Source organism: Pseudorasbora parva, chromosome 11 (genome assembly GCF_024679245.1).
Source record: "Pseudorasbora parva isolate DD20220531a chromosome 11, ASM2467924v1, whole genome shotgun sequence".
Taxonomy (NCBI): Eukaryota; Metazoa; Chordata; class Actinopteri; order Cypriniformes; family Gobionidae; genus Pseudorasbora; species Pseudorasbora parva.
In genome coordinates, this window is record NC_090182.1 from 4089841 (window position 1) to 4103913 (window position 14073).

At 39.4% G+C, this 14073-nt stretch overlaps 2 protein-coding genes across 4 annotated transcripts in view; both read right to left on the reverse strand.

The window, feature by feature from the left end:
- The window catches only part of fut11 (fucosyltransferase 11 (alpha (1,3) fucosyltransferase)), a 41352-nt gene extending 33635 nt beyond the window's left edge, over positions 1-7717 (reverse strand). The window contains exon 1 of the mRNA XM_067456830.1: positions 7708-7717. The gene's annotated coding sequence lies outside the window, so the exon portion shown is untranslated. The remainder of the gene's footprint in view (positions 1-7707) is intronic.
- plp1a (proteolipid protein 1a) overlaps positions 1-12019 on the reverse strand; it is a 36473-nt gene extending 24454 nt beyond the window's left edge. For all 3 annotated transcript variants that reach the window (XM_067456833.1, XM_067456831.1, XM_067456834.1), the window contains exons 1-4: positions 11655-12019; positions 5247-5433; positions 3615-3771; positions 271-439 (exon numbers count right to left, since the gene is read on the reverse strand). In XM_067456833.1, the coding sequence (XP_067312934.1) occupies positions 271-439; positions 3615-3771; positions 5247-5433; positions 11655-11658 (517 nt within the window). In that variant the 5' untranslated portion in view covers positions 11659-12019. The remainder of the gene's footprint in view (positions 1-270; positions 440-3614; positions 3772-5246; positions 5434-11654) is intronic.
- Between the last annotated feature and the right edge of the window lie 2054 nt (positions 12020-14073).

Sequence of the window (14073 nt, forward strand, 5' to 3'; positions counted from 1 at the left end):
TTGAGCTTTCCAGAGTTTATTAATACATACAGCTTTACATTTGAGAAGCACCCATAGACTTTCTTTGGCTAATGGACAAAATGGCACCTCATGTGGCAATGCAACAACATGTGAAATCAAGTATTCATGTCCTTCTTTCCAGAGAATATCTGAACATCAGGACACTTCAAAAGACCGGCATATCATTAACAGGACTTTAATCATTATCACAGAGCTGCGATATCAAATGTGTAAGCTGTTGAGAGACCGAACAGATTAATGGGTCATTACCGTACTGTCTGGCATCAATGCACAGCTGGTTGATGCTGGAGGGCGTTTCAGAGAGGAAGTTGATAGTCTGACAGGTGTTGGCCATGTTGTAGAAGAAATACACGGGAATCGCAGAGAGGGAGAACACCAGCAACCACACTACGACCAGGAGGTATGTGATCACGATGAACTGTGGGAGGAATGCATATAAATATCAGTTTAATGCATTTTATTTGAATTCAATAGTTCACACAAAAATGAAAAATGTGCACTTATGTGACACATGTATTCAAGTGATGCATTTCAACAGCTTTCAACAGTTTAACACCAATGACAACATGAAACTAGAGCTGCATGATACATCGACCACCATACCGGTATCGGCCTGATAATAATGTTGGGCCGATATACAGGGAGTGCAGAATTATTAGGCAAGTTGTATTTTTGAGGATTAATTTTATTATTGAACAACAACCATTTTCTCAATGAACACAAAAAACTCATTAATATCAAAGCTGAATATTTTTGGAAGTTTTAGTTTTTAGTTTTAGCTATTTTAGGGGGATATCTGTGTGTGCAGGTGACTATTACTGTGCATAATTATTAGGCAACTTAACAAAAAACAAATTTATACCTATTTCAATTATTTATTTTTACCAGTGAAACCAATATAACATCTGAACATTCACAAATATACATTTCTGACATTCAAAAACCAAACAAAAACAAATCAGTGACCAATATAGCCACCTTTCTTTGCAAGGACACTCAAAAGCCTGCCATCCATGGATTCTGTCAGTGTTTGGATCTGTTCACCATCAACATTGCGTGCAGCAGCAACCACAGCCTCCCAGACACTGTTCAGAGAGGTGTACTGTTTCCCCTCCTTGTAAATCGCACATTTGATGATGGACCACAGGTTCTCAATGGGGTTCAGATCAGGTGAACAAGGAGGCCATATCATTAGATTTTCTTCTTTTATACCCTTTCTTGCCAGCCACGCAGTGGAGTACTTGGACGCGTGTGATGGAGCATTGTCCTGCATGAAAATCATGTTTTTCTTGAAGGATGCAGACTTCTTCCTGTACCACTGCTTGAAGAAGGTGTCTTCCAGAAACTGGCAGTAGGACTGGGAGTTGAGCTTGACTCCATCCTCAACCCGAAAAGGCCCCACAAGCTCATCTTGATGATACCAGCCCAAACCAGTACTCCACCTCCACCTTGCTGGCGTCTGAGTCGGACTGGAGCTCTCTGCCCTTTACCAATCCAGCCACGGGCCCATCCATCTGGCCCATCAAGACTCACTCTCATTTCATCAGTCCATAAAACCTTAGAAAAATCAGTCTTGAGATATTTCTTGGCCCAGTCTTGATGTTTCAGCTTGTGTGTCTTGTTCAGTGGTGGTCGACTTTCTGCCTTTCTTACCTTGGCCATGTCTCTGAGTATTGCACACCTTGTGCTTTTGGGCACTCCAGTGATGTTGCAGCTCTGAAATATGGCCAAACTGGTGGCAAGTGGCATCTTGGCAGCTGCACGCTTGACTTTTCTCAGTTCACGGGCAGTTATTTTGCTCCTTGGTTTTTCCACACGCTTCTTGCGACCCTGTTGACTATTTTGAATGAAACGCTTGATTGTTCGATGATCACGCTTCAGAAGCTTGGCTATTTTAAGACTGCTGCATCCCTCTGCAATATATCTCACTATTTTTGACTTTTCTGAGCCTGTCAAGTCCTTCTTTTGACCCATTTTGCCAAAGGAAAGGAAGTTGCCTAATAATTATGCACACCTGATATAGGGTGTTGATGTCATTAGACCACACCCCTTCTCATTACAGAGATGCACATCACCTAATATGCTTAATTGGTAGTAGGCTTTCCAGCCTATACAGCTTGGAGTAAGACAACATGCATAACGAGGATGATGTGGTCAAAATACTCATTTGCCTAATAATTCTGCACTCCCTGTATTAAAGCTGATAAATTTACATATCAAAAGAAAATAAAAGATGCGAGGCAAATTGTTACACTAGATGAGAAAGTAATTGAATGAGTATCAGTATATAAATATCTTGGTTTCCTTTTAGAAGAAAATTTGTCTTTCAAACAGCATATAGTGTGTTTAACAGAGTAAAGTTGGGTTCTATTAGAGAAACAAAGGCTGTTTCGCTTTTAGTATGAGAAAAACACTTATACAAACAACATTTTTGACAATGCTGGATTATGGTGATATTTTATACATGCATGCAAATCAATCTTCTTTGAAAATGTTGGATTCAGTATATCATGCAGCACTGAGATTTGTAACTGATTCTAATTTCTGTACTCATCACTGTAGCTTGTATGAGAGTGTGGGTTGGCCATCTTTGCACAATCGCAGGCTGGAGCACTGGTATACTTTTCTTTTTAAGGCCATACTTTGTAAATTGCCTTCTTACTTATGTTCTCTTCTGACTCCAAAAGTCACTGCTATGAATTGTAATCTTAGATCATATGGGCAAATCATGTATGATATCCAACAAACGCGAACTGTTTTCGGTGAAAGTGCGTTTAAAGTTTTTGCACCTTTTTCCTGGTATACATTGCAGAAACAGCTCAAATTTGAGTATCTACCGACAATGACACAACTTAAAACTAGGATAAAGGACTATTTGAGTACTAAATGCACACGTGATGTTATTGAGTGCTGCTGGTGATTTTGTTGAGATGATGTTAAAGTGTTAAATGTCTTCTTTCGGTTATTTGTGTGTACATGTATTTCATTAAAAAATTGTCATTTTTTCCGTTTGTTATTATTATTTGTTTTTATTTTTTCAGCTGTCTTGGCCAGGACTCCCTTGAAAAGGAGATTTTGAATCTCAATGGGATTATTTCCTGGTAAAATAAAGGATAATAAAAAATAAAATAATGAACTATTTCCTCGAGCTGAGACACTTCAGATGCACACTGTTCATCATAATGGTTTTGAATTGCCTGAAATATGATTGGAATCACTTCAAAGAAAGGAAAATACAGGTCAGAGCAAACATGTGCAGCGCAAGTCTGTCATATCGGCTATATAAATGTATAATGAGAACATCATAATTGTGTGCTTGGGACATAGATTTTAATTTGTAATTTTGTTATCAGACTCTCAAAAATTAGATACAAATTTGGATGTAGATTTAATCGCCCAATACATTGGTTATTGGCTGGCTTTAAAAAATAAACAGTGTTTGGCATCGGCCAAAAATGTCGTCATGGTGCATCCCTATTCAAAACGTCAAAACGAAAGTAAAGCATGTGTGTTGGTGTTGGCTACTTGAGAGTGTAACATTTTGAAAAGTAGCCAACGCAAACTGAAACCTACATTGCAAATCAATCACTCACCGATGTGCTGAGACAGCGACCGCAAACTGTACTGCGAAATTCTCCAAATGACTGGCGAGCTGCACTGGTGGTGTAAAAGCCTTCAGCCAGCAGGACGATACAGTACAAGAAGAAGAACGAGGCCAGGCCATAGATGATGTACTGAAAATACTCAATACTACAGAAGAGAGAGAGAGAGAGAGAGAGAGAGAGAGGAGAGAGAGAGAGAGAGAGAGAGAGAGAGAGAGAGAGAGAGAGAGAGAGAGAGAGAGAGAGAGAGGAGAGAGGAGAGAGAGAGAGAGAGAGAGAGAGAGAGAGAAGAGAGAGAGAGAGAGAGAGAGAGAGAGAGAGAGAGAGAGAGAGAGAGAGAAAGAGAAAGAGAAAGAGAAAGAGAAAGAGAAAGAGGACAATAAAATGACTGAATTGCACATTGTTCCAAATTACACATACACTATATTGCCAAAAGTTTTGGGACACCTGCTGCTTTACATGCACATGAACTTTAATGTCCTCCCATTGTTAATCCGTAGGGTTTAATATGGAGTCTGCCCACCCTTTGCAACTCTAACAGCTCTAACAGAGTGTGTTTATGGGATCTAGAAGCTCATTTGTGAGGTCAGGCACTGATGTTGGACAAGAAGGCCTGGCTCTCAGTCTCCGCTCTAATTCATCCCAAAGCTGTTCTATCGGGTTGAGCTCAGGACTCTGTGCAGGCCAGTCAAGTTCCTCCACACCAAACTCACTCATCCATGTCTATATAGACCGACGCTTTGTGCACTGGAGCGCAGTCATGCTGGGACAGGAAGGGGCCGTCCACAAACTGTTCCCACAAAGTTGGGAGCATGAAATTGTCCAAAATGTCTTGGTATTCTGAAGCATTAAGAGTTCCTGTCACTGGAACAAAGGGGCCAAGCTCAACCCCTGAAAAACAACCCCACACCATAATCCCACCTCCACGAAACTTTACACTTGGAACAATGCAGTCAGGCAAGTCCTGTTCTCCTGGCGAACACCAAACCCAGACTCATCCATGGGATTACCAGACAGAGAAGCATGAATGGTCGCTCAGAGAACATGTCTCACTGCTCCAGAGACCAGTCGAGGCTGCTTTACTCCACTGCATCCCACGCTTTGCATTGCACTTGGTGATATAAAGCTTGGATTAGCTGCTCAGCCATTGAAACCCATTCCATGAAGCTCTCTACGCTGTTCTTGAGCTCATCTGATGGCCCCGTGAGGAGGAATCTAGCTATTGACTCTGCAGAAAGTTGGCGACTTATGCGCACTGTGACCCTAACCATGCGCTGACCCTGCTGTGAAATTTTACATGACCTACCACTTCAGTTGCTTTTGTTCTCAAATGCTTCTACTTTGTTATAATCCCACTAACAGTTGAGCGTGGAATATTTAGTAGGTAGGAAATGGACTTATTGCACAGGTGTCAACCTATCACGGCCCCACGCTTGAGTTCACTGAGCTCCTGAGAGCGACCCATTCTTACACTAATGTGTGTAGAAGCGTCTGCAGGCCAAGAGCTGGAGTTATACACCTGTGGCCATGAAGAGACTGAACACCTGAACTCAGTGATTTAGAGGGGCGTCCCAATACGTTTGGCAATATAGTGTAGTTTCTAGAGATACTACGGGCACGCACAGGTAGGCTAGGGTGATGAAGTCTTGATGGTCACGGGCGAAGTAAGTCTCGATGAGTCTCTCGCTCTCTGTGAGGGCCTGATGTCCACAGCCGCAGAACAGAGCAATGCCAGAGAAACACAGCAGAGTGGCCACTAGAGAGACGTAAGGCACTCCTCCCAGACAGCGCATACAGCATTCATAACAACCTGAGGATTCATAACAAAGGCATATCAAGGGTCAGCTTGTGTCATTTTCTGATGAGTTACCATATCAGACATTCAGACCTTCACACATATTCCCAGCTGTTCAAAAGAGGAAGCACCTAATGTGACACCAGTAAATGATGGTGTGAAGCAAGGCTCTGTGTTAGGCCCGCTGCTGTTTTCCTTATAAAAGCTGCCTCTGGAAATATTATTAGTAAACACAAGAATAGTTTGCATTGTTATGCTGATATATGATGTATTTCTTCTAGAAATGTCAAAATGATCCATGTTAGAAGAGTGTATTAAAGACTGGATGAACAGGCATTTCCTTCACTGTAAAAAAGTTAAGAAAAATGAATTGAAATTTACAGAAAAACTGGCCTGAACACCATAACGTAAAGTCCAGTACACACAAATATATGGTAACACACAACACTAAAATAATTTAATAAACATTCATTGAACAACATAAGATATAACATAACACCATAATGTACAAAACTTATTAAAACGAACAAACAAACAAACAAAAAACAGGAAATTCTGGCAATGAAAAGTTTTCAAGAATTACAAGTATATTTTTTTTCTAGTTCCAAAAACTCAGTCTATTAGTTTTCAACCATATAGAGTAAGGCAACTTAACAAGTCTTTTACCATTTTTACCATCTTTCACCAAAATTACCAGCATTTGTTTACAGTTTCTTAATTCTTATAAAACGGAGACATTATTCACTTGAGCAAAAACCAGTACACTTAGTATCTTATGCAATATAATTAGCATCTAAACAGCTTCAAAATGAGTTTATAAACCTGGTTTCACAGACAGGGTTTAGATTAGGCTTTAGATCAGTTTGGACATTTAAAAATTTTTAAAAACGTGCCTTAAAACATTAGTGGTGTGCATCTTGAGACAAAAGAATGATACTGACATATCTTAAGATATGCTTTCAGTTAAAACTCATCTTAAGCCTTGTCTGTGAAACCAGAGGCTAGAGTTTTTAGTTCACACATCTAATGGATACCTGTTAAGGCTCAAACTGATGATAAGATATTGCTATACTCGCTTATAAGGCCCTAAACCGACTTTCTCCTTTGTATTTTACTTTTGTTATCACATTGCAATCCATCATGCTTAACAAAGTTCTGGGATTTTAGGGCCCTATGGAATTAGTAGTTTTTTCCCCCAAACTCCGTTGTTTTCTCTTTTAATTTTCTAGGAATAATGGTTTATATTACATTTTAGCAAATCAAAAAGCATGTCTAAAATGATTGAAATCATACGACATACAATTTAACGAAAATTTTACATTTAATAAAAACAATTTTTCTCACTATATATTTTTCTTACAAATTCTGTGTTCTGTGCAATCTAAATAAGGCATTAAACATTAATTACATTTATCTTTTAATCATATGAAATTAAACTTTTTGTCAAAATGCTTCACAACAGAGATTTAATCTTAAAATTAAAACATGGACAAAATTCAGATTATTCCATAAAATAAATTATTATTAGTATTATTATTAGTGTTAGTAATTATTGCATTGAAACAGCAATTTTACTGTACAATTTCTTCAAGTTAAACCAAACTTTTATTTTGACCGTGTTGCCATGAAGAGCTTTGAGTTTCTGTGTGTTTTATGATATTTTAATGACTGGATAGACGTTTTCAGTATTGCTGAAATCATAGAGCCCAAGATATTGATACAGAGAATATAAAACTCTAGCGCTTTTTCGCATTCGGCTCCTAAAGTCTTGAATGGCCTTCCTGTAAATGCTCTCGGTTTAAATCTAAACTAAAGATAAATCTGATGAAACCACATCTTTTCTTGTCCATCTCAGGGTTAGACTTCACCAGCTCCAGTTTGATCCAGCCTCACTAGTGATGAGACCAACAATAGATGGACTTGTAAGCCATTATTACACTTCTATTGCACTCACTACGATCACAATCTGTTTTTACTGCTTCAGTAATGCGTTGAAAGATAGCATTTTCATAAAGCTGCTGAAACAATAGCTGTGTTTTAAAAAGTGCTTCTATACAAATAAAATATGTATTGAATATAGCAAGAGTGTAACCCTAAAATAAACTCCCAGAGCGCTGGTGCTAGAAATACAGACTCTTAGACTGTGTGATTAGTAATGGCTGCTAAGTGAAGCATTTGAACAAGCCCTCTAAACCCCTCAACCTGGGTGTAGTAAATAATAAACACTAATAATATACACTGCAAACAGTGCTCATTCAAATCCAAAACAATATAAGCTCATACTCTCAGAGACGTCTATTCACATGTGCCAAATCTGAAACACTACGACAAAGAGGCAGCTGCGTCTGAGTCCGTGTCTGTGGACGGGTGTAAGTGGCCCTTCTTCCTCCATCCGGATCATGTGCTGGTGTGTGTGTGTGTGGGGGTGTGTGATGGAGCTGGTCTGTACCACGGCATGAGGAGTGTGAGAAAATAAGGAGGACCAAGAGCCAGAGTGTCTCTTTTTGTGGCTGCACTGACAATGGCCTTTGTCTCGGTACCACACAAGGGCCAGCAATGACAAGCAAACAAAGAGCCGGTGCCACATCAGGCCCCGCAGACGGACTAAACTGAGTTTAGGGGAGGAACCAGTTTCAGTACTGAGGGGGGAAGATCTGGGACTGAGCTACGACAGAACCCTGATGGTTAAAGCCCACGTACATGGAGTCAAGCGGTTTGATTTACAAACACAGGAATATCTGGATGATTTTTGGCTGTTTTGTTTAAATCATCATTTTACTTAAATATGTCGTGACTATAGGGTTGGGAATCGAATATTGTTTCTGGGCTCTGGAATTGAATACTCAATATTTAAATTCCTCTTATCAATTCCTTTGTGTGCATTTTAATATTACTGTAAACCATTCACGCGCAAGAAGACTCGTAATGTTTTCTCATCTAAAATGTGCTCGCAGAAAAAGCGATTTTAAATCATTCAAGCGCAAGAATTAAGAAAACAGTGCGTGCACAGACAGCCACCTCTCATACTGTATATAGTGATGGACAAATACGAATCAATGCTCCATGACGCTTCAAAACATTTATGAATCTTTTGTGTTGAATCAGTGGTTCAGAGCACGTATCAAACAGCCAAAACCACGTGATTTAAGTAAATGAGGCTTCGTCACGGTTTAGAAACGTCAATGGTTCACCACTGTGAGGCGATGATCTCTGTGAGGCTGCATTTACACTGCAGGTCTTGATGCACAATTCCGATTTGGTGACTATATACGATTTTTTTGACGACCCGCTTACATCTTTTCAAAAGCGACCCGTATCCGATATTTGCATTTACACTGTACACTGGGAAAACAGCCCAAGACGTTCTTAACCGGCGAAAGGAAGTAAAACAGCGCGATATGCAATGGACGCAGACAAAATGATTGCACAATGTTTTGCTGTCTGCACTGTTCCACACATCTTTAAAGTCGGCAAACATTTCTCTCGTAAGGCGGAGAAAAAGAGGAGAGCCCTTGACGGGGTTGCCAGGTTTCACAACAAAACCCGCCCAATTGCAACTCAAAACTGTGTTAAAGTAGCCCAATTATGCATGAAAACCGCAGACTTGGCAACACTGGATCGCAGTTTGTGTCCACCTGAGTTGACGTCGTTCACCTCCGTCCTTTTTTCAATGCCGTACGACTCGCATTTACTGGGGAATATCCGATCTGACCGCTTACATGGCAGACGCTAATGCACGCATCCGAATCATATCGGATTCATTACCACATATGAGTGAGACCTGAATCCAATCTGAGGATATCGGAATTCATGCGTTTTTTTACTGCTTACACGTTCACGTCATATCCGATCTGAGCAACATGAGGAAAAAAAAAAAAATATCGGGATTGGCTCACTTGAACCATGCAGTGTAAATGGGGCCTGATTGAATCATGCGGATTCACTGAGAAATCAAACAAGTGTCTATGTGTTTTATACATGTACAGATGTTGTAATTAGACATTAGTATGATTTAAAGGAATAATAGTAGTTGACTGTTTCTTATTGGCCTGTTTAGCTGAGCAATCCATGGAACAAACAAAACAAGCCCTGAAAATTGATAAAAGAACATAAATGTGACCCTGGAGCACTTAACCAGTCCTGTGTTTCACGGCAATATTTGTGCCAAAAGCCAACAAGACATTGTATGGGTCAAAATTTTCCCTTTTTTATGCCAAAAATCATTAGGATATTAAGCTCATGTTCCATGAAGATATTTTTTTAATGTATTATTAGTAGAAATATGTATTGATAAGGACTTCATTTGGAAAACTTTAAATGAGATTTTCTCAATATGTAGATTTTTTTGCAACCTCAGATTCCAGATTTTCAAATATTGTCCTAACAAACAACACATCAATGGAAAGCGTATTTTTTCATGATTTATAAATCTCTATTTCAAAAAATTGGCCTTTATGAATGGTTTTGTGGTCACATACAGAAACTTGACATTTAATCTTATTTGATGAGTGGTTAATTGCATTTGATAGATTTGACTTTTAATAAAACATTTGCATTGTGTTTGTAAAGGGAGTTTAGGCATGTTTGTCCTGAGTTTTGTTGCATTTACACTGTTCTGTCCAGCAGGGGTCACCGGTTGAACACTTACAGTGAATCGTTTTGCGAAGCAATTGCTTCAATTGATTTGAATCTTTGAAAAGCTTTGTTTCTCCCATCACAAGTGTGTAGTGCTAGCCTAGAAATCTAGACGCACCCTAGAGCCAGCAAATCTAATCTGCGAGTATCGTCTAGCAACTCTCAATACACACGTCTGAGCTGTAAAAAACAATCTCTGGTCAGGCCAATCACATCGTGTATAGAGTTGATGGGCGGGGCTTAACATAATGACGGCCGAGTAGCGCTTGCGTGCTACTAGTAAACATGTAAACAGAAGCTGGCGAACGGCAGTGTTTCGAATCAGCTTTGACCTCTGAAAGACTTGGAGTTAAGCTTTTCTCTGAGAAAAGAACAAAGAATGGCACTAAAGTCATTCTTAATAAGGGAAGAGAGGGGTTTGGAGTTTTGCCAACCGGATATGGTGAAAGTTTAATCTTTCCGCTTCACGTTGGTCTGGTTGGTTGTAGCACTATCCAATTGTGTACAGAGGGAATTTTGAACGACAACCAGTTATCCCACCCCACCTGTTGAGCTGTCAATGGTGATTTTCCAGACCAAATATCTTGATGTGGTTCTGGCTTGTCAGGCTAGTATAGTGCACTTCAATGGACAAATACACAATTAATACAAATATAAGTCAAAATTAAGTAAGCGTAATGGTTGACAAAGAAAACGTTTGTATCAGTGTATTAGATCCGTGCATTAGAATAATATTTCTGCTGCCATCTCTATAATAACATTAACAAAAGCTGTTCTTGACTGAATTACTTTAAAAAAATATATATATATAAATTAAATATGAAGCAGAAAACACTGTTTTTAACATTGATAATAATCATAAATGTAGCAAATCATCATATCAGACTTCTGAATGATCATGTGACTGAAGAGGAGACTGGAGTAATGATGATAAATTCAGCTTTGATTGATCTCAGGAATAAATGGTTAGAAAGTAGGCAATATGACATTTTTTTCATTAACTAAATACAGCTTTGGTGAGCAAAATAGACTACTCTTTTAATATATATACACACACACACTTTCTCACAGAGCAAACACTGCTGTTCGTGAAGTTATGTTAAAATATAATTTAAACTATTACAGAACATACAAAAGGACAAATAAAAATTTGAGGTCTAATATCCAGCAGAACCATTCATAAACTGCACTATTAAATATATCCAAATATCAAACAAATGCAACGGCAAAACATTTCACATTCGTTCTGAACTTATCAGACATATACTGTTCAAAAACTATTCCTGTTAGTGAACAGTTTAAGTTAAAGTGTGTGAATAAATGACTTCATACACACACTAAACTCAGCAAAACACACAGAGCTCAAATAAGGAATAAAAGGAAAGTTAGATCTGAGAAACTGAAGCTTTAAGTGCAGGAATTCCGTGTCTAACGCAGAGACATTCAGATCTGAGGCACTTTTGTAGTATCGCTGTATATTACTATCTCTATATGCATTGTCTTCGCACTAGTTTATCAAGATACACATAATATGTTTCATTCAAATCATAAAGAAAAAAGCTGTAAGCGTCTCTTTTAAAGAGTGTAAAAGCTGGACTCACCCATGTCTGTAGGCAGCAGTGCTGAGCTTCAGTGTAATGCCACAGACTGAACACACACTCAGAGAACAGCCTTAAGAAACAATGTGTGTGTTCAATGCCTGGCTCAGAAAGCAGACCAACAGGGTCATGATGAGGCAGAGACATCTGAAATTACTCCCTTCAAATAAGAGCCTGTGGTTTGCATTGTGTATCAGCAGCTTTAACAGTCAGTGTTTGAGAAAGATTTACAGGTCGGAGCTCGGAGAATTGAGCTCATTCTGTGGTCAAATCAATGGATGAGTGCTCAGTTTTAAAGTTTAATGTGTTTGTAATTTTATTTACCCTTAATTTGAGTGAAACGCGATTGTTTGTAAAGTATATAACTGTGGGAAGGCACTGCGAATGAGCTCAAATCTTGTTCTGTGTGGACTTCTGTAAAATCGGACTCTCTGCTGACCTCTAGTGTTCACATGAGGAAGTGCTTTAGAGCAGCAGATTACAATCAAGTGCTAATTATAATCATAAAACAGGTCCTTCTCAAAAAATTAGCATATGTGATAAAAGTTCATTATTTTCCATAATGTAATGATAAAAAATAAACTTACATATATTTTAGATTCATTGCACACCAACTGAAATTTTTCAGGTCTTTTATTGTTTTAATACTGATGATTTTGGCATACAGCTCATGAAAACCCCAAATTCCTATCTCAAAAAATTAGCATATTTCATCCGACCAATAAAAGAAAAGTGTTTTTAATACAAAAAAACTCAACCTTCAAATAATTATGTTCAGTTCTGCACTCAATACTTGGTGGGGAATCCTTTAGCAGAAATGACTGCTTCAGTGCGGCGTGGCATGGAGGCGATCAGCCTGTGGCACTGCTGAGGTGTTCTGGAGGCCCAGGATGCTCCGATAGCGGCCTTAAGCTCATCCAGAGTGTTGGGTCTCGCGTCTCTCAACTTTCTCTTCACAATATCCCACAGATTCTCTATGGGGTTCAGGTCAGGAGAGTTGAGCACAGTAATACCATGGTCAGTAAACCATTTACCAGTGGTTTTGGCACTATGAGCAGGTGCCAGGTCGTGCTGAGAAACCAAATCTTCATCTCCATAAAGCTTTTCAGCAGATGGAAGCATGAAGTGCTCCAAAATCTCCTGATAGCGAGCTGCATTGACCCTGCCCTTGATAAAACACAGTGGACCAACACCAGCAGCTGACATGGCACCCCAGACCATCACTGACTGTGGGGACTTGACACTGGACTTCAGGCATTTGGGCATTTCCTTCTCCCCAGTCTTCCTCCAGACTCTGGCACCTTGATTTTTCGAATGACATGCAAAATTTGCTGTCATCCGAAAAAAGTACTTTGGACCACTGAGCACCAGTCCAGTGCTGCTTCTCTGTAGCCCAAAAGTGTCTTGACCTGGGGAATGCGGCACCTGTAGCCCATTTCCTGCTCACGCCTGTGCACGGTGGCTCTGGATGTTTCTACTCCAGACTCAGTCCACTGCTTCCGCAGGTCCCCCAAGGTCTGGAATCGGTCCTTCTCCACAATCTTCCTCAGGGTCCGCTCACCTCTTCTCGTTGTGCAGCGTTTTTTGCCACACTTTTTCCTTCCCACAGACTTCCCACTGAGGTGCCTTGATACAGCACTCTGGGAACAGCCTATTCGTTCAGAAATTTCTTTCTGTGTCTTCCCCTCTCGCTTGAGGGTGTCAATGATGGCCTTCTGGACAGCAGTCAGGTCGGCAGTCTTACCCATGATTGCGGTTTTGAGTAATGAACCAGGCTGGGAGTTTTTAAAAGCCTCAGGAATCTTTTGCAGGTGTTTAGAGTTCATTAGTTGATTCAAATGATTAGGTTAATAGCTCGTTTAGAGAACCTTTTCATGATATGCTAATTTTTTGAGATTTTGGGTTTTCATGAGCTGTATGCCAAAATCATCAGTATTAAAACAATAAAAGACCTGCAATATTTCAGTTGGTGCGCAATGAATCTAAAATATATGTAAGTTTATTTTTTATCATTACATTATGGAAAATAATGAACTTTTATCACATATGCTAATTTTTTGAGAAGGACCTGTATTATGATTATAATTAGCACTTGATTGTAATCTGCTGCTCTAAAGCACTTCCTCATGTGAACACTAGAGGTCAGCAGAGAGTCCAATCTTACAGAAGTCCACACAGAACAAGATTTGAGCTCATTCGCAGTGCCTTCCCTCAGTTATATACTTTACAAACAGTCGTGTTTAACTAAAGTTAAGGGTAAATAAAATTACAAACACATTAAACTTTAAAACTGAGCACTCATCCATTGATTTGACCACAGAATGAGCTCAATTCTCCGAGCTCCGACCTGTAAATCTTTCTCAAACACTGACTGTTAAAGCTGCTGATACACAATGAAAACCATAGGCTCTTATTTGAAGGG